Source organism: Opisthocomus hoazin, chromosome 1 (genome assembly GCF_030867145.1).
Source record: "Opisthocomus hoazin isolate bOpiHoa1 chromosome 1, bOpiHoa1.hap1, whole genome shotgun sequence".
Lineage (NCBI taxonomy): Eukaryota > Metazoa > Chordata > Aves > Opisthocomiformes > Opisthocomidae > Opisthocomus > Opisthocomus hoazin.
The window spans coordinates 6261346-6279373 of NC_134414.1; the positions used below are offsets into that span (position 1 = coordinate 6261346).

General features: G+C 39.8%; 1 protein-coding gene across 1 annotated transcript in view; it reads left to right on the top strand.

Moving 5' to 3' along the window:
• ACER3 (alkaline ceramidase 3) overlaps window positions 1-18028 on the top strand; it is a 63759-nt gene that overhangs the window by 25559 nt on the left and 20172 nt on the right. The window contains exons 3-6 of the mRNA XM_075415810.1: window positions 5942-5994; window positions 10667-10719; window positions 12861-12942; window positions 14066-14101. Of these exons, the coding sequence (XP_075271925.1) occupies window positions 5942-5994; window positions 10667-10719; window positions 12861-12942; window positions 14066-14101 (224 nt within the window). The remainder of the gene's footprint in view (window positions 1-5941; window positions 5995-10666; window positions 10720-12860; window positions 12943-14065; window positions 14102-18028) is intronic.

The window sequence follows — 18028 nt, forward strand, 5'->3', positions numbered from 1 at the left end:
TAGCCTTCGTCTGTAGAGGGGTAGTGAATTTAACAGAAAATTCTAATTTCACTTCAGGCATCATGCTTGGTTAAAGACCGTATAGCAAAGCTTCGATCTAGCTAGTAGTGTCTAAGGGTTGATTTGGTAAAATACAAATACTGTAACAATTCTGCTATGAAGATGGAGGTGGAAGGGAGGGCTCTTTTGTTAGGTTTTAACAACTTTGAATCATTACTGAGATTTTACAAGATGTTAAAAGACAGCTGTCAAAGCGGACATTTAAATTAAATCTGCTAGCATTTGAGAAGATAAGAAGTGTCGTTTCTAGACATTATTGTGATCCAAATCAGCTGTTTCTTTTGGATGCTTCCAGACATTTAGCTGATTGTCAGTTCCTTTGTGTTTTACCACGCCATGTTCAGTGCTTCACTTTATACCCCACAATTTCTGTTGTTGACATTTATTTCCTTTTTGAACCAAATGCGTTCTGAATTAGGGAGGCACTGTTTGTTCACGTACATGCTCAGATCCAAAGTTGGCAGGACAAGATGGGGGATTTCTAAATAACTGTTCAAACAAATCTCTTGTTTGTGCTGATGCTGAGACTGAGTTGCACTCCAGCAAGTTCTTTGAGATGCAGCACACTGTTCTCAGCCCTTGCTTCTGCTGCCTTTCAGCTCAAAGGGCATGTTGTCAATGAACTCAGTATGAATTGGGTACAATTTTTAAGCTTTGGAGAACTGTTTAATCAACCTATAAATTACAAAGAATAGTCTTAAGCGATGACATTAGCATGTTGCCTCTCATGAAGTAGGTGGAACAAATCATCAGACTGTCACTGCCTCGAAGAATAAACAGTTGTTTTTGGAAGTGTCAGGTTCTACCATATGTCATTTCCTCATGTGTCCTGGGAAACTGTGATTCCCAAATGGTTCATATTCCAGAAGGGTCGTGATTAAAAAAAAAAAACAAAACCACGAAACAAAACAAAAAATCCCAGAAAACTATATATACTAAAAAAAAAAAGAATGTAACTTTTAGACCTAAGAAGGTAAGAAAAAGCAGTCAGTGAAGTTATATACTTTATTAGATGCTTTACTTGCAATTTGGAAGGATTGTTCTGTTTTGTATTTCTTTGGCCTGTTTAATAGTGCTCAGTCATTCAAGCTGTGCCAAAGTGGAGGGAGACAAGGGTGCAAAAAGTTTTCTATGTTAGCCATAGCCATAGGAACTCGTAAACAACTTGCTAAACTTCATTTCCAGTGAAACTCTGTGTCTGTGAAAACAGTTGTTAGAAGCCCTCCAGACAAAGTTAATTCCCTTATTCATACCTAACAGCCGTAGAGAAGGTGCTTGGGCCATGTTGATGTTAGTAAATCGAATGTGCTTGGGAACATTCCTGAGTGCTGAAGCCAAGCAGCGTGGAACAGCCCGCGTCTGTTCATCTTAGCCTCCGAAACAAGGTGACCACATACAAATTCCCTGCTGGGCACGAGCCCTGGGCTCGTCTGGCTCCTGGGCTGTGCCTGGGAGCAGCATGGGGAAAGTACGAGTTGGAACAGGGCAGATTGACGCCGCAGACTGTTCTAACAACTCACTAGCGCAGAGGGTTGCGTTACCGCATCTGGGAACAGTCCCAGCCATGCTCGAGATTATTTGTAAAGCTGTACCCTTGGAGTAACCAAGGACTCTCCTGTCTATTACGCTGTGGAGGGAAACTATTACAAAACAAAATAATTCAATAAACATTGTTCACTTTATTCAGCTTTTTCATCTTGTTTCATTTTTTGACTCGTTATGATGCAGTATGTTGTTGTTATATCTTTAGTTCAGGTCTGTCATTGTAAGAAATCATAGGTGGAATTCAGTTCCAGATTCAAACACCTAAACATGCGTGTCTACCTGTGCAGAGGGGTCTGTCTCCCACTGCAGTCAGAAGAGCCTGGAGAATCGTTTGGCTCATCCTTAAATATCCCCTTGTGTTTGGCCAGCTGAACTAGTCTTTATAATGCCATTCACTTTAGTGGAAGCTTTGACACCTAGTTCGTGTGTAGATATCCAAAGAAAGAGGTTTGCATCTGGAGCATCCTTCCTTCAGAATATTTTCATACAGTGCCTGTACAATTTAACTTTAAACCATGTCTACAAAATTCTCATAAACTTTTCTATAAAGGCTTTAGGCTTATGATAAGTATTTTGAATGCTGATGGATAGTCTTATATCAAAATGAATTATTGCTAATTATGCGATACTCCTGATTCTTCCTAATACTATAAAAAAAATTGTAGGGGATATTTATGTCCCTCTGGGGTTCAAATCCTGAGAGTTTATATGGTTCACATATGGACCTGAATCTCGTGTGTGATGTCAGTTTATTTCTAGGATGTGTATTGCCTTCAGGTCTCTGACGGTGTTGAAGCACAGTGAAATAACTGTATATGAAGTAAAGTTTGTAGATGCATTGTTTTTACATCATCCCTAACGCAATTATTTTATTAACTGGTGATAACCACACATTGTGTTTGTTGCAGGACAAAAAAGGCCAGGTAGCAGCTAGTCTGACTTTGCATTGTCAGTCTTTATAAGTGCTATTCTGATCTCATAATATTGTGACTCAATGTGTGTTCTGTGCTTAGTACATAATTTATGTATATCCCCTGTAACTGGAGAGGTTCGCTGATGTAAAAGTGTGGAGTGACTTGTAGTGTCTGTGAAAAGGGAGTTAGAGAGGAAATGGTACTGCTTCAGACGGCGTTAAAACTCCCCAACCAATATGCAGCTTTTAGTGAGTTAAGCTCCTTTGCAAAAGGAAACACCAAAAGTGAAAACTGTAACCCCTGCTTACACGATAAGGAGTAAATCTATTGCTCAGCCTGTCAGTGGCTGTATGGGAAAGTTGCTTCTATTGAGAACTGGTGTGATTGCAGTGATCGTGTTCGCTTTTATGAAGTACAAAGCTGGTAGAACTTCTCATTGCGGTGAAGTAAATACTCCTTAGAAAAGTCTTGATCCTGGAGTTGTGCGATGAGCAGTGTATGGAAAGATAGCTGCATTCCCGTAGAACGGCAGGTAGAAGCTACCTGTGAAGACATTTGAGCTTAAGTATTAAACCACTATTTACTGGGGACAAATACATGCCAAGCCCCTGGTGTATTTACAAGTTAGAGTTTAATTGTGACAGAAAGGTAGTGTGCTCTGGGCATAGCAGAGGAAATAAAGATCTCCTTGCGATCCTTGGCATGTGGTGGGTGTCTCCTCTTTTTCCTTTGCAATGTTTTCAGCACCAAATGCTAACGCTGCGCTAAGCCGCGAGGCAGCAACTCTGACTAGCACAGCTCTGGGCCCAGTGTGTGCAGTATTAGATATTAGTTCCCCATCACAATTATACAGTGATGTTAGTGAAGCAGAGTAGGACATCAGCTTCAGCTGCTACAGTTCAGTTCATCGTCTCTTAATGCAGTTTCCTTCCTCCTCCTATTTGAACAGATTCACGAAGCTTTTTGCACAATTCTGTGTTAAGATATAACGTGTGCCAGAGGTAGCAAATGAGAAGCTTGGTTCTTGGCTCATTCGGTGTCGAGATGGAAAACATTTTTAAGTTATCCCTCTGCAGTGTAAAACATACCTTTTTAAGTTATGCCTCTGCAAAAAGCAGACATAAATGGGATACGTCAAGAATGTTTCATTGTTTAAGTCTTCATTTAAACCATCTCTTCAAAAAGGTGCTCTTGTTACCACAATAGTGTGTGAGGAAATGTGGTCTGTGCAGTCTTGAGAGGGGGAGTGTCATCCGATGAATGATCGAGTCACATAACGTCCCGGGTGATCTGCGGACTGCCCTTAAATGCCAAACAGACTGGACCGCGTTCATGAGCTCCGTCAAGATTGCAGCAAGCGTTGTTACAACTGTTTCCAGCAGAGGTTTTGATTTTAGGAAGGACCACATGATGAGTCCCTGTAAACTTTTCTGGTTTCAGATAACTATTTTATTGCTACACAATATAGCTGAAGCATCGGTCTCCAATGCATAGTAAAATTTCATAGTCAAAGAAACTCCAGGTGTGATCATTACACAGAAGCAAGAGGTTTTTTATTATTTTTGGAAATTAATTGTGGTCATGAGATTAATGACCTGAAACACTAATATCTGCAGCATGCTTTATTTTTGCAGAGACTGGAAAGGAAAAATAATCTAGAAAGAACTGCTTCTAATTATATAGGAGGAAGGGGAGGAGTTCAGTAGCTAATTCTTGAGATTTATTAACCCCAGTAACATTAACAAAGAACCCAAAAAAAATACCCCAGAATAACAACAACAAAACCATAACAACATATTTTGTTAATTTAAAATCAGTAGAAATTTCTCATGCAGTGATTTTGCCAATATTTGAAAATTACACTTGTTAGGAAATGTAACAGTTTGTATCATGAAGATACTGAAATCACTGTGACAGCCAGGATAATGGATGGTACTGTTTTTATGATGATCTTAATGGTTTTCTTTGTTCAGAATGAACAGTAGTTGTAACACATTCTGTGTACATAGAAAAATGGCTGTGAGAATTTCTGATTAAAATCTCGATGAAGGTGAAAAACAGTTGTTGCTTATTGTTTGGAAAGATCTTTCAGAAGCAAAACAATTTAATCAGAACTCACAGAAGTGCATATGGTTGTTTATGTTCTGGTAGACAGCCGTGGTTAATTTTCTCAGACAATTAATGACATTACAGTATTTGGCAATAAGTTTTTAAGTGTAGCTGTATTACAGTTTTTGTTTCTCGGTAAAGTTACATGCTCAGGTATTTCGTTGAGTGTGTGTCATAATCACAGTTCTAGTCTAATAGCATCTAAAGAAACATCTCCAGGCGTGGCTGTCAGCTGCCTTGGGAGTCCTTTACAGAAAGCACGGTTAGGCAGAGGTCCGCGTACACATCGGTGAAATCTCACTGGTGTGTGCAGGCAAGGGTACGCCCTGGCAGCAAAGCCCAGCAGCACTACCCAGTGATCGAGGCTTCAGTGCAAATGACTTGGCTTTCTTTGCAACTAGAGTCTGAGGTACAAGGTAATTTCTTGAAGGAAGACAAGGCATCGTGTTAGTGTACTTGGTCTTGCAGAATAAAAATGAGCTGGTGCTTAATGAGAGTGTTTAACTGATAACATTTCGAAGTAGCAAATGGTACATTACGCTACCAGCTTTGCTCTAAACAGCAAAATCTCACTTCCAAGAAACATTGTCCTTGTCTAACTGAAAAAGCTGTGTACAGGCAAAGTGTATGTCTCATAAATTAATTTCAGAAGTCAATTCAGAGTTTAAAAATAAACTATTTTAAATAAATAAAAGTTATTACATAGAAGGATGAACTTCCAAGAAGAAGGCTCGGAAATGGTGAGCTCGTTTCACAAAACAAATCCATACCACATGAGTTTTGTTTGTTTACCCCAAATTTCTAGTTCTGAGTTCTAGTAGCATTTCATTTCTGCTTCTAGAGCTGACAAAAAGTTCCTTGTAGAATTTACCTTTTAAAACTGGACAATAAGCAGAAATATCGCAGGCTTTCAGGAGTACTAGCAGTTGAATGATGATTTGCGTTATAGAAGGATTGAAACAGATAAATATTAATGTACTTAAGAAAAAAAAAAAAAGAGAAATAAAATTATAATGTTCATTCATTCTGGGTTCCCTCCACTCCCATCCTCTGAGATTACACCAGTTCACAGGAGACCATACTGAGAGGAGGCAAAGAGGACACCCACCCCCCAAAAAAACATAAATTCAAGGACATTGCTGGTGACTAAAGTGTAAAGTAAAAGGCTGTGGAAAATTGGGATTTTGTCCATGAAATGAGATGCTGATGGTCTAACTTTTTTTTTCCCAGTAAAGTTCATGTGTTTAAGTTAATGTATCTGAAAGTTTTATGCATAGACTTTTATGTTAACCATGGTTTTGATTTGTTTTCAGCTGTGGGACTGGGATCTTGGTGCTTCCACATGACCCTGAAGTATGAAATGCAGGTGAGTATTGATAAGTAGCTGTGAATCATTTTCGGTGTGTATCTCACTATACAGCCATATTGCCATTTCTTGACTAGATGAAACTCATATGACATGTTAATCTACTTCAAGTATCATTGTACATGACTCCTGCTCAACAGAAGAGTAGTGCAGGTCTTGTTTCATTAGTTATTTTCCACTGACAGATATGCAGGAATATATACTTGCATCTAAAATAAGAGCTATAATCACTTGTTTATGTCGGTAAAGGACACTTTATCCTTTGGGAAATCATACTATCTTTTTACTCGAGTTGTTATTTTAAAATTCCTATAGCTTTGGCTTAATAGCAAGCAGTATAGACTAGAGTTGTTGTTCTTTATTATATCCTTTTATTATGTTAATGTTTTCTATTATGTTTACTACTTTTCTAGATGCACCTGTAGCATTAATACTGAAGCCAGTATCTTCTGAGCAGCAAGAGCTGAGCCTTCCTCTCTCTCTGTTTTATTCTCAAGTAGAAGGCGTTCTGTTATAAATCACTGGGCGCAAGAGTTTGGTCCTGGTATTTCCCATTTTCTAAAGGAAAACATGGACTCTTGTCCTGTTTTAGTCTGAGAAGATTAAGGAAATTCGTCTTTGAATCAAAGTGAGGGTGAAGTAGGATTTGGTTCAAAATTTAAGAAACCTACACTTAATGGTGTGTGCTGGAAGTCTGTGTTCCCACCATAGTCAATGGAAACACAGTTAAGTCCGTGGAGTTCGGAGAGCCAGTCACAGAAACATAGAACTATAGAATGGTAAGCGTTGGAAGGGACCTTAAAGATCATCCAGTTCCAACCCCCTGCCGTGAGCAAGGACACCTTCCACCAGACCAGGTTGCTCAGAGCTCCATCCAACCTGGCCTTGAACACTGCCAGGGAGGGGGCAGCCACAGCTTCTCTGGGCAACCTGGGCCAGGGCCTCACCACCCTCATGGTGAAGAATTTCCTCCTAATATCTAATCTAAATCTGCCCTCTTTTAGTTTACAGCCATTCCCCCTTGTTCTATCACTACACACCCTTGTGAAAAGCCCCTCTCCATCCTTCCTGTAGCCCCTTCAGGTACTGGCAGCTGCTGTATGGTCACACTGCAGCCTTCTCTTCTCCAGACTGAACAGCCCCAAGTCCCTCAGCCTGTCCTGGTAGGAGAGGTGCTCCAGCCCTCTGATCATCTTTGTGGCCCTCCTCTGGACCCACTCCAACACATCCATGTCCTTCCTATGCTGGGGGCCCCAGAGCTGGACGCAGGACTCCAGGTGGGGTCTCAGGAGAGCAGAGTAAAGGGGCAGAATCCCCTCCCTCGACCTGCTGGCCAGCTGGGCCTAATCATTCTCCAGACTCCATTGGCAATCTTAAATCAAATAATACTCATTTGTCTGAATTTCGGTGTTCAGTGTCATTTTGGACCCTGTGAGTGTTGTGTCTGGCCTCCAGCTGCCATCCCATAATGATGCAGGTCTCTTAGACCCCCCCCTGTCCCATCTGCCCATCTTGGGTGGGTGTACTGGAGATGACAGAGCATCTCAGGGGGCATTGGGTGCCTATGCCATGGCAACTGAATTGAGTCCTGGGTTTCTGCTGATCATAGTGGGACCTGAGACACTGCATATGTGGACACCAAAAGTGAGCTGAATTACAATTTATAGTGATGTTTGCCTCCATAATGCTTGGTATTGTTTCACTGGCATGTACTGGAGACTCTCAGCCTCCGTGGAGCATACTGTTACCACCATGTTAAGAGAATTTTGTGCCGTTCTTGGCATGAAAAAGGTGGTTTCTAGGTCCATTTCACCACTCCCTCCCAAACTAAGGTGTGGTTTACCTATGTTCTCTTCAGTGGTGAAACTGCCTGGAATTTCCAGCTCTTCTTCTCGCTTCCCTCAGCTAACCCTGTTAGGTTCCTAACCCTGCCAGTGTTTCGGTGAGCAAGGCCACCCTGAAACCAAGATCATTAAAATGATCCAGGCTTAAAACACTCTTATGTGGGTTTTCTTTTTTTGTTGTGTGTGTGTAGGGGCTATTTGAATCCAAGTCACTTTGATGCTACTTACCATGTAGTTCTGGTGTTGCATCAGAACAACTAAGGAACCCCTGAAATGTGGCGAGTGAAGGAGGGGCAGAAGCAGATGACAGGGGAGCAGGAATGTCTTGCATCATCTTTCCAACTGGTGTAAAAGGCTTCGTGTGAGGCAGAGAAAGTACACTGCTTATTTTGGCAGCCAAGTGAAATCTGCAAGTGGCCCATAATTACTCGAGTTGCTAACTCATGAATAATCTTTTCTCGTTCACTTTATCTCTTGTTATGATTCAAAGTCAGCATTGATAGCTGCTTGAAGAGTTTTGGGGGGTTTTTTCCATTTGTTTTGCAGTCTTAATCCTGTGAATGGTCAATTCAGATTGCTTAATTAAGAGAAATATGAAAGTTCCTGTCTTGAAAGCAATTATTTAGAATACTTCTGAAGCAATCACCTCTCTTTTTCTCTTATTTTTATGGGAATCTGCTTGATTATGCATGCCTCAAGAATCCAAAATGCTTATTTAACCAGCGAAACCAGCTCATCGAGTTTCCTTCTATCCTTGTTTCTTCATTGTTCAGACATGTTCAGACATGCTAGTGGCAGGATTTCTGGAAACATCAATTGCTTTGGATACAGAAGCCCTTGTCTTCTGCAAGCAGATTCTACCTAGGATCATTTGAGAGGCTCTTTGATGTTACCACTATGTCTCCGAGATGCTGCCAGCTTATAAAATTAGGATTGAAGTTGAAAAATTTTGCTGTACTGTATTTGTTATTCTTTTTTCCCCCACTCTTCTTCTTTCACGAGGCCATAAATGACTGATGCTCTTAAAGAGCTGCATGAATTAATCCTGCAGCTAATTCCTATCAGACTTGGTAAAGCGTATGACTGAACTTATAAATAATAGCTGTTAGTGAACAGCTGAATTCAGCTATTGCTTGTATTTTTTCCTCTCTAAGGCATCACAGCAAAGATAAACTAATGTGATGCCAAGGTGCCACCTAACATGCCTGTTAGCTTCAGCTGCTATCTATGCTCCTGATACTTTCATTGTGTTACCTGTTGCGGTTCCTCACCCTATAACGCATGGAATCAGGGTTTTAAACCTTTTCCTGCAAGGTTAGTTGTGCGCTGGGTCAAGGCGAGCACGGCTGCTTACTCGAGAGAAGCAGTGGGAGCTTGGGGTGAAGCAGCAAGACCTGCCCGTGCGGTGGCAGGTAGATGTGTTTAGCAGTATTGTGAAACGTTTCCTGAAATTTCTGTGACCAAAACCATGAAAATACAATAGTTCACACGCAGGAGAATACATCTCTCTCTTTCTGTAAAGACCTGGATATCTTTCTTGTAGTTTTGAAATTTCATATTGGGAAAAAATAAAGATTTTTGCCTGTGCAGTTAGAAAAATTCTGCCAAGCCAAGGAGAATCAGGCTGGCTTTATGGAATGGTTTGCATAAGCTGCTGTTGCTCGTAAAATGTCTCATTATTCAGAAAATAATGGTTATGAAATTAAGTACCCTGTGCCAGTAGTAGGAAGGTAATTTCTGTACAGGCATGGCCATCAGCAACTTTCAGAGTGATGATGGAAAAAGAGCAAAATCTGGTTTGCATCCAGTTCTTGCTTTTCTCAGGGCAGAGTCAAGCCTGGTTACAATTCTGAGATGCCTCAGCGGTAATGTTTGCTTAACATACTACAGATCAGAGGCAGTGAATCTTCACTGATCCATATGTATGCTTTTGTATTTTCATGATTTTCAGTCCTGCATAAAAGGAGATAAGTTTGTCTACATATTTATGAGCAGAAATTTGTTAATATTTTGAGAAAAGTTTTAGAAGAAAATGATGCTATGATTCTTTTCCCCCTCCCCTAACGATAAATAAATGGCAGTTCTGAGCATGCCCGTTCTTGAGAAATCACCTCTCTTGATTACTGTTATAATGCCATCTCCATTAAGGTGGCAAGTTCCTGGAGAACTAGCTGTTTTAGCTGTAACACACCAGTCTTATCCCAAAGTATAAAAATTATTGAAGGCAATAAAACATTATATGGCATTCGTAATTTGGGGGGAAAAAAACCCAAACAAGAACCCCACAATAATCAAACAAACCCAAAACCCAGTCTCTGAATTAAAACAATGTAGGTATTTCCAAAATTAGGACGTAAACATGCAAGCACATCACAAGGTACCTCCTAATGGGAGAAAGTTCTATTTTATATTGTGGGAAAAATTTATTTCGGGTTCTGTGTGAAGTTTGTACAGAAGTAAGAAAATGCTACTGTCTGTATTGAGCAGGCTAGAAACGGGGTGGTCTTATTCAGTCTGACTCTACAAAACTAATTCTTTATAAAAGTTTCAAGAGGTATGAACAGCAAAAATGGCATATCCTTTGAAGGCGTGGGCTTTTTATGAAATGTTATATTCAAAATATTCGGAGTAATAAGCTTATTAATGCAGGAAGTTTTCAGTAGTTGAACAGGATTTGACACTGCTGCATACTGAAATACAATCAAGAAGGTGGATAACCAAATGACTTAAAAACTCCCGCTTGCTTAAGACTTCTCTCTCCTTAATTAACTTACACAAGCGTGTGAGTTAAAAGTAGTTTTCATTTTTGATGTCTCTGCTTTTTGTAGCTGTTGGATGAATTGCCAATGATCTACAGTTGTTGTGTGTTTGTCTACTGCCTGTAAGTATTTGTTAAATTTTTTTTCTGAATATTTATGGAATATTAACTGCTGAAATGTAGAATCGGTGAAGCGCAGTCTGGTGTAGCATGAGGCTGACACTGAAGCTGCTGCGGATTTCGGTGAGATCTCGGTTTTCGTAGCAGTGCAGCATTATGACTTGGCCATTAGAGCGCCAGGCTGGCTTTAGTCCTAATTTTTGCTAATTTAGAGATGTTTTTACCAGTGTTTGTTTAGCAGGAAAAAAAATAACTCTGGTTAAAGACTTTGTTGTAGTATACAATCAGAGCTTGGTGTTATTTGATATGTAAACAGCAGGCATAACAAAATCAACTTCAGTAATGCCTACAAAATTACCAACACTGTAATGTATGTGAGCTGTGTTTCTATGATGTAGTCTGACTCCAAATGCAAATTTCACGCTTCTGGTTAAACCTGCTTTCCACTCATCTAGAAAATTAAAGAAAAAAGATTTTATGATGAGCGGAGTGTATATTTTATGGAGAGTGTCTTGGAACATGCATGACAGCTTAATGCCATGCCACGATGTTTTCTCCCATTTAATTTCGGGAGCATTTGGCGACTGTAACAATACCCTAAGTTGGCTTTTTCTTGCCTGTTGCTGCAAGGCCTGGATTTGACATTTGTGCTGTCACTTGGAAAATCCAGATGATAAATCAACTTGTTGTAGACAAAAAGACAAAAAAAAATGACTGTTTGCTTTTGAACATATCAAATATTCAGCTGTTGAAAACTGGAATATCTTGGGTGAAGATTACTGGTAGTTTGCAATGGAGTTGGGATGCTATATGGCTAAACCCACACCTGTGGAAATTACTGTCAGTTTGTGATTCCTGCATTAGTATGATTTGTGCAAACTCAGGACCAGAATCATAATGCCTCTGTTAGTGGAAATATTTCCCCTGCAGCTCCCAATCCCCTTGAAATTGCCTTTGCATTTATTTTGTCTGATTTGAATGTGATTTGGGGAAAGGACGAAAAGCAGCCATAAAAATCTGTTTGAAAAAATAATCGTGCTTATTTTGGGTAATGGTTTCTCTATTATCTTCAAAAGCACTGAAGTCTGTTACTGTGTTTATAGCTCTGAGAAGATTCTATGTGTGTATGTTTGGTAATAATTAATGCTGAAGAATGAGCTAATGTTTAGTTTAGGAGGCCTTTAATAATGGTTTTGATTTTCTTGAAGGTCGGTGGTGGGGTGGTTCTGCACAGGACATACCCTTACACATCGTTCAGTCCTGCTGACTCGCGAGCTGTGTCATTTCCTTGGCAAGCCATTTTGCAGTGTAGCACATTGTGCTGTCTTCTAGATTCCCCCCCCCCCCCGATATTCCTACATGTTATTTCTTTATTTCCTTTTATTAATCCATGATGGTGTCTGTTCCCAAAAGTTTATGAACAAATAAACTGGGCAGGTGTAACTTGGAATCACATAGACAACATCATCTGGCCATGATGATTTTGTGCTTTTCAAAGTTAATTTTTGTTGGGTTTTTTGGACCTTTTTTCTGATGGAGATAAGGTCTGGGATGTGTGTGCATGTAAATCCATCACAACTGTGGCGGTAGAGATTGTGAAGCTACTTTTAATTAGTTGTTTTACATACTGGGAGCAATTAGCTGGTTTTACCTTCCACTTCTAGCAGTACCCAATCTAGCAAATTTACTGCGCTGTGACCGTAGTCAAGCCATAAACAATCTGTGTTTTAACAGATCTCTAGAGTTCACTGTTTTGTAAGGCAGTCCCTTTCCCACGCCTCCTTTAGCTCACAGCTGTCATGATTTTTTGGCAGCTGTAATCCATTTTAATTTGCTGTCCATTATCACCCCCTAAGCACCTTCTGAAAACACTTCTGCCTCCCAAATTCTTTCCACTGACTGGGTTGTTTTTTGTATATGTATGAGCTTATTGGGGTTTTTTTTCAGTAGATTTAAAAAAAAAAAACATTTATTGGTAAAAGTGTGATTTTTTTACTTTATTGGAGGGAGCTATGGTTTCTTGAAGGGCCTAAGACTCGTTTGGATCAATTTTCTCACGAATTTTGCGATAACATACCTTGAAAAATGCATTCTTTATATGGCAAGTGATGAATGTTACCACTCTCCTGTATGCTCTATTCCAGGTATGAATGTTTCAAGTACAAGAACACGGTCAATTATCCACTGCTTTTCTTGTTAATAACATACAGCTTCATAGTCAGCATAGTAAGTAACTTTTTCTAATATGGCATTTCCACCTGTAGGTTGACAGTTTTCCTGCCAGTGAAGGAACGTGGTACAGGCAGTACTGAGTCTCTCTCACTTCCAGTCAAGAAGGACAAATTACTATTTTGTTGGAAAAATTAATGTGCTGGCCAGAGCAACCTGAAACTTTTCTGTCTAAACCACTGTATAGAATAAATGAAGAAGAAGGGCAGTAATCCAGTTGCTAGAATAGGAATGTGAGAAGAACAGTCACTGTTTAATTGTTGTGAGACCTTGGACAAGCTGCATTCCCCACCTTCCCTCACTTGAATTCATCTACAGAAATGAGAATAATCCTGTTCAACAGGCTGCAGAAAGTGGACTGTGATACACAGTCCAGTATATTGCCTGGTGTTTTAAAACAGCAGCCAGAAGAAGATGGGAGCCTAGCTGTTTAAAAAATCAGAAGAATTTTAATTGTGTCATGGCTAATGATTCCCCTTCTCAGTGCCGTGTGCTCAATGTATGAATAAAATGAGTTTTGTGCTGGCTGTCAACCACAGGTGGAAGCTCTTTTATAATTTTTATTGATAATAATTTTTTTAGAAAAAGAAATGTTATAGATCATGTTCTGCCTTCAGAATACTTGTCTGTTCTCTTCTGTGCCTCCTAAAATTTTGTGGGCTTGTGGCATATAATGCCTAAGGTCTGGTGCTTAAAAAGCAGAAATTAAATGAACTGCATTAACAATAATTGGAAATACTAGCTTTTTGTAAAATGAATTGAAATGTTAAAGCGTTGTCCAAAACATTAATAATAGCAAATCAAAGAATTTTTGTCTTGCAATGCGTATCAAGAATCCATCTGGTAATTTCTGCATCTTAAATGTTTTTATGTGTTGCAGTTCTTGTTAAAAGAGGAGATTTTTGATGTTAATGTCTCTATTTGTGCTTCTTTAATTTAAAATAATTCCGTAGTTAAAACCTCAGGTTTTGCCAGAGGAAACTTCAGATGTTTAATCAACTTTAATGGTGCATGGATAGGCACTTGTGCCTTGATTCTAACAGAACAAGTCTCAGCAATATTTAGATGAATAATGTTATGATTGTTGCAAATTGTTTCTCTTTTTTTTTAATCTTTCCAGGTTTACTTGAATTTGAAAGAGCCTGTGTTCCATCAGGTAAATCTTGCTCTGTTGGAGAAGCTAAGCTTTTTTTTAATTTATGCTGCTTTAGTGGAATGTTTTACAGGATTTTATAGCTGGAAGGAAGGTGGAAGGCAGGCACAATTTGCCTTTTGCTTTTTCCTTAAGCGGTATTGCTGTCCATCATGTTACCGTCCTCTTACTTGGTGACCTGGAAAACTAGAATGGTTTAATGTGTCTTGTGTTTTAGCATTTGACCTAAGATTTCACGAGGTTTTCATCAGTGGCAGGTGTGACGAGGTGACCCTCATGTGGGAGGGAGAGCTCCATGAGTCCTCGGTCGCTGCTTTCCATTAGCAGCTGCCGTGAAACTATGACCTGACATCGGAACGTGGCTTGGGTGCCTGAGCACCAGGTTCTGCTCTCCGCTTTAACATATTCATTTGTGGTGTTTTTTTTCAACAACTCAGTTTTACTTTGTGTGAATTCAAGCTGAATTTCAGCACAGAATATCTTCTAGGGTTACATAGCAGACTGGTTGTTATGGTCTTACAGGCTTAATGGTGTATTTGGTACAGGTCCCTTTTGCACCAGCCCGAGAGTATTAATGTGCATCCGCTGCCTGTGGGGATAGAATCATAGAATCATAGAAACTTTTGGGTCGGAAGGGACCCCTAGAGGTCATCTAGTCCAACCCCCCCGCAGCGAGCAGGGACACCGCTAACTAGATCAGATTGCTCAGAGCCCTGTGCAACCTGGTCTTGAATGTTTCCAGGGATAGGACGTGTATCGCTTGCCTCTTCACAGGAGGCTGCAAATCCTGCTCGTTTATGTATGCCATGAGTAGCTTTCCCTCATTTATGGTTTTTTGATTAGGGATAACAGCTGAAAAATTGCCAAGCAAAAGCAATGAGCTCTTTGCAGGGCAGAGCTTTAAAGCTTTAATTTCTGAAATTGGTAGTGCCATCGCTGGTCAAAATGTGCCTGCTGCATCAGCAGTTGTAAAAATGATACGTGATTCCTCTTGGTGGATTACTGAAGCACTGAGGAATAAAATGAGTTCCCAGCTGCTCCAAATAATCTCTCCTAGAAACATGAATTGCTACTCTACCTGTAGATAACAAGAGAAACTTGCAGAGTTTTTCTGATAAGGTTAATTAAAGCCTTTCTTTTTTTCCCCAACTTGCATTTCCAGCAGGAAGGTACTGGCTGGTGTGAAAGCACCAATTTCTGATGCTTTTACTGAGCTGGTTGTAACTGGTTTTGAATGCGGTGTCTTAAAGTAACTTTGTTAACAACAGTGGCAATATTTACTACTGGTAGTGGACTTTTTATGACTTTAATCAATTATCTGCTCAACCCATTTTTATTGAAATAAATACATCACAGCTTCACTATATTCCAGTCTGATGCATTGGCATAGGAATTGTCCGATGTCACAAATACTAAGACAGTAGATAGAACTTGTCAGGAAAGAGGGCAATAGGGAAATTTAAACTGTTGCCCCAGACCTTTAATTTTTTACATCTGGTTTCTCTGAAGTTCGGAATATGAATTATAATTTATACATGAGAAATCAATGTAGAAAAGATTTAGGCCCATAAAAGTGCTGGACATTTTACAACAACTCTTTCCCAATTGATTTTTATGGAGAACATACAGTTATGGCCAAACTCCAAACATTCAAGTACTGCACTCATTTTTTCACAGTCTTTGCCAAATATGTTGTAAATCCAGAGGAAACTTCTCTCTGACTGCACAGCTAAGCAAGGTTATTTTCCTGCTACTTGTCCTTTGTTTTAAATTGCACCAGAAGAAACCCCTATATAATTTCGGTATCATTTTCCAACTGAACGGCTTGCATGGACTTGAAGTACAGTTAAATATGCTCGTGCAATCATAGTTCAAATCACAGTCTTGGTCCCTAACTGTGTTGGAAAGCGGTGTCAGGACAGAAAGCAGCATTTGATTCCTCTAGGTATTTGTCTGTGATCATCATCATTTGTCAGCCTTGCAAAAAGGGGAATAACTGTATGGACAGCTTTATATTCTTTCGGTGTGGGTTTTTCTCCTGAAAGAAAAGAAAGCAAAAAGAATGGAAAAGGATCCTATTAGATTTAGAAGCCAGGAACCAAGCCTGATTTTTCAGTGAATTACTTTCTACTTTCCGTCCCAACTTAGGTTCATAAATTGCTTACTGGCAGCAGGGCATGAAGGGGATTTCGGTTTGTTATTCATGGCACAGTGGCAACAGAGACCAACTGCTTTTTCTCCATCCAGATATTGCAGGTCTTTAAGAGTCTTGGTGCTTTAACCATGGGAGGGATGAGGTGCACGTCTTGGTCAGTTGGAGGTTACCCATCGTTAGAAGGAAAAAAACACTTTCCTGCCTGACAGACGATCTGGCATTTTATGCAGCTTCATCAATTAAATGAAAGATAGCGGTGGCCTTTACGAGCGTGTACTGTCTTGTTTATGTCAAAATCTCTCAGGCTAGAGCACTATTATCACCTAATTGTCGTCCCAATTTTCTTGTTTTTAAGCCCAACATTATTGTCAAAGAAAACAGCTATCCCTCTCCATTCTTTCCCATATGGCACACAAATTTACTCTCTGATATGAATTTGACTGGGGAGCTGAATGAGTTAAAACTCTCCTCAGAATTAGTTTTAAATCAGATTAATTGCTCATCCCTGTTTACCGCATGTATATTTGTGCTTATACAAGGACAGGGGTAGGCGAAGGGCTGCTGCTGTGGAGTGATCCACAGACAGACAAATATGAGACAGCTCTGGAAACAGAAGAAATTACCCTGGCAGTGAAACTTTTGAGATTCAATCTTTCTTTCTGATATGGTGTGGCCTAGAAAGCTGTCACCTACAAAGCATTGTTTTCCGTCCTGATTTGTTCACTTGCTGCATACCATATGCTGTCTGTACACTTGTAGCGATCAAAAACCTCGTTCAGCTAGTGGGCCAAGTTACGTGAATAATGAAATAGATCTAAAAAACTGTTTTATTTGCCCAGTCGTCTGCTGCAAGAGTTTGAAGCAAATTATGAGCAAACGAATAATTAAAAGGTAAATAGAAAATTAGATGAAATAGCTGTTTCTTCTATGTTAGGAAATGAGATTCAAAAAATGTCTTTTGTATAGACATTCCAGAAGTGTTGTTCTGGTGTCACATAAAGAACTAAGCAAGCTGGAGAAGTAGATCAGGATGAGAATTGCAGATAGGGTTACGGGAGGGACTAGTAGAAAATAGCTAAAGGAGATGATGGAAGGCAGTCTCAGTCTGGACTTTCTTGGGATCAGTAGTGGGCCTGTTTTTATTTAACAACCTGTAGCAGGAGAAGCAGAGTCGTGTCCTGATGACATTTGTGATGATACAAAGTTCAGAGGCATCAATGAGTACAGAGGAGATGAAGAGAAATAACTGGGAGACCTTGAAGACGAGGATGACAGATGATTCCAAACAGAAGAGCATGCCCTGATGGGCAAATAGCAACTATTCTTGTTCAAAACTGCCCGCAGGTCACCAACGGAGGGTGGGAGGGAGCGCCTGGATGTGTTCGCTGATGGCAACATAATAATACGACCAGTGAATTTTCTGCAGCAGTGATGTAAAATAGAAGTATTGTATTGTAGAAAATGAAGTAAAATACAACTATTGGATTTACCAAGTAAGGTGACTTCGGGTAAGAGGGAGAGAGAGAGCACAGGAGAAAAAGGTATTTCCTTTGCCTCAATGAAAAAAATTAATAAAATGTTCTTCATGGGTGTTTTAAATATACAAATGCAAAGAAGAAAGTGAAATCATGATGAGATGTGTATGTAGAAGTAGATATGGGAGCCTGAAACTGCGTGCAGAATATGTCAGGGCACAACCTGTTCAAATTTACCAGACTCCCCATTTTGGGGAATCTGTGTGGACCTGCTTGATGTCCTACACCTCTCCAGAGTCG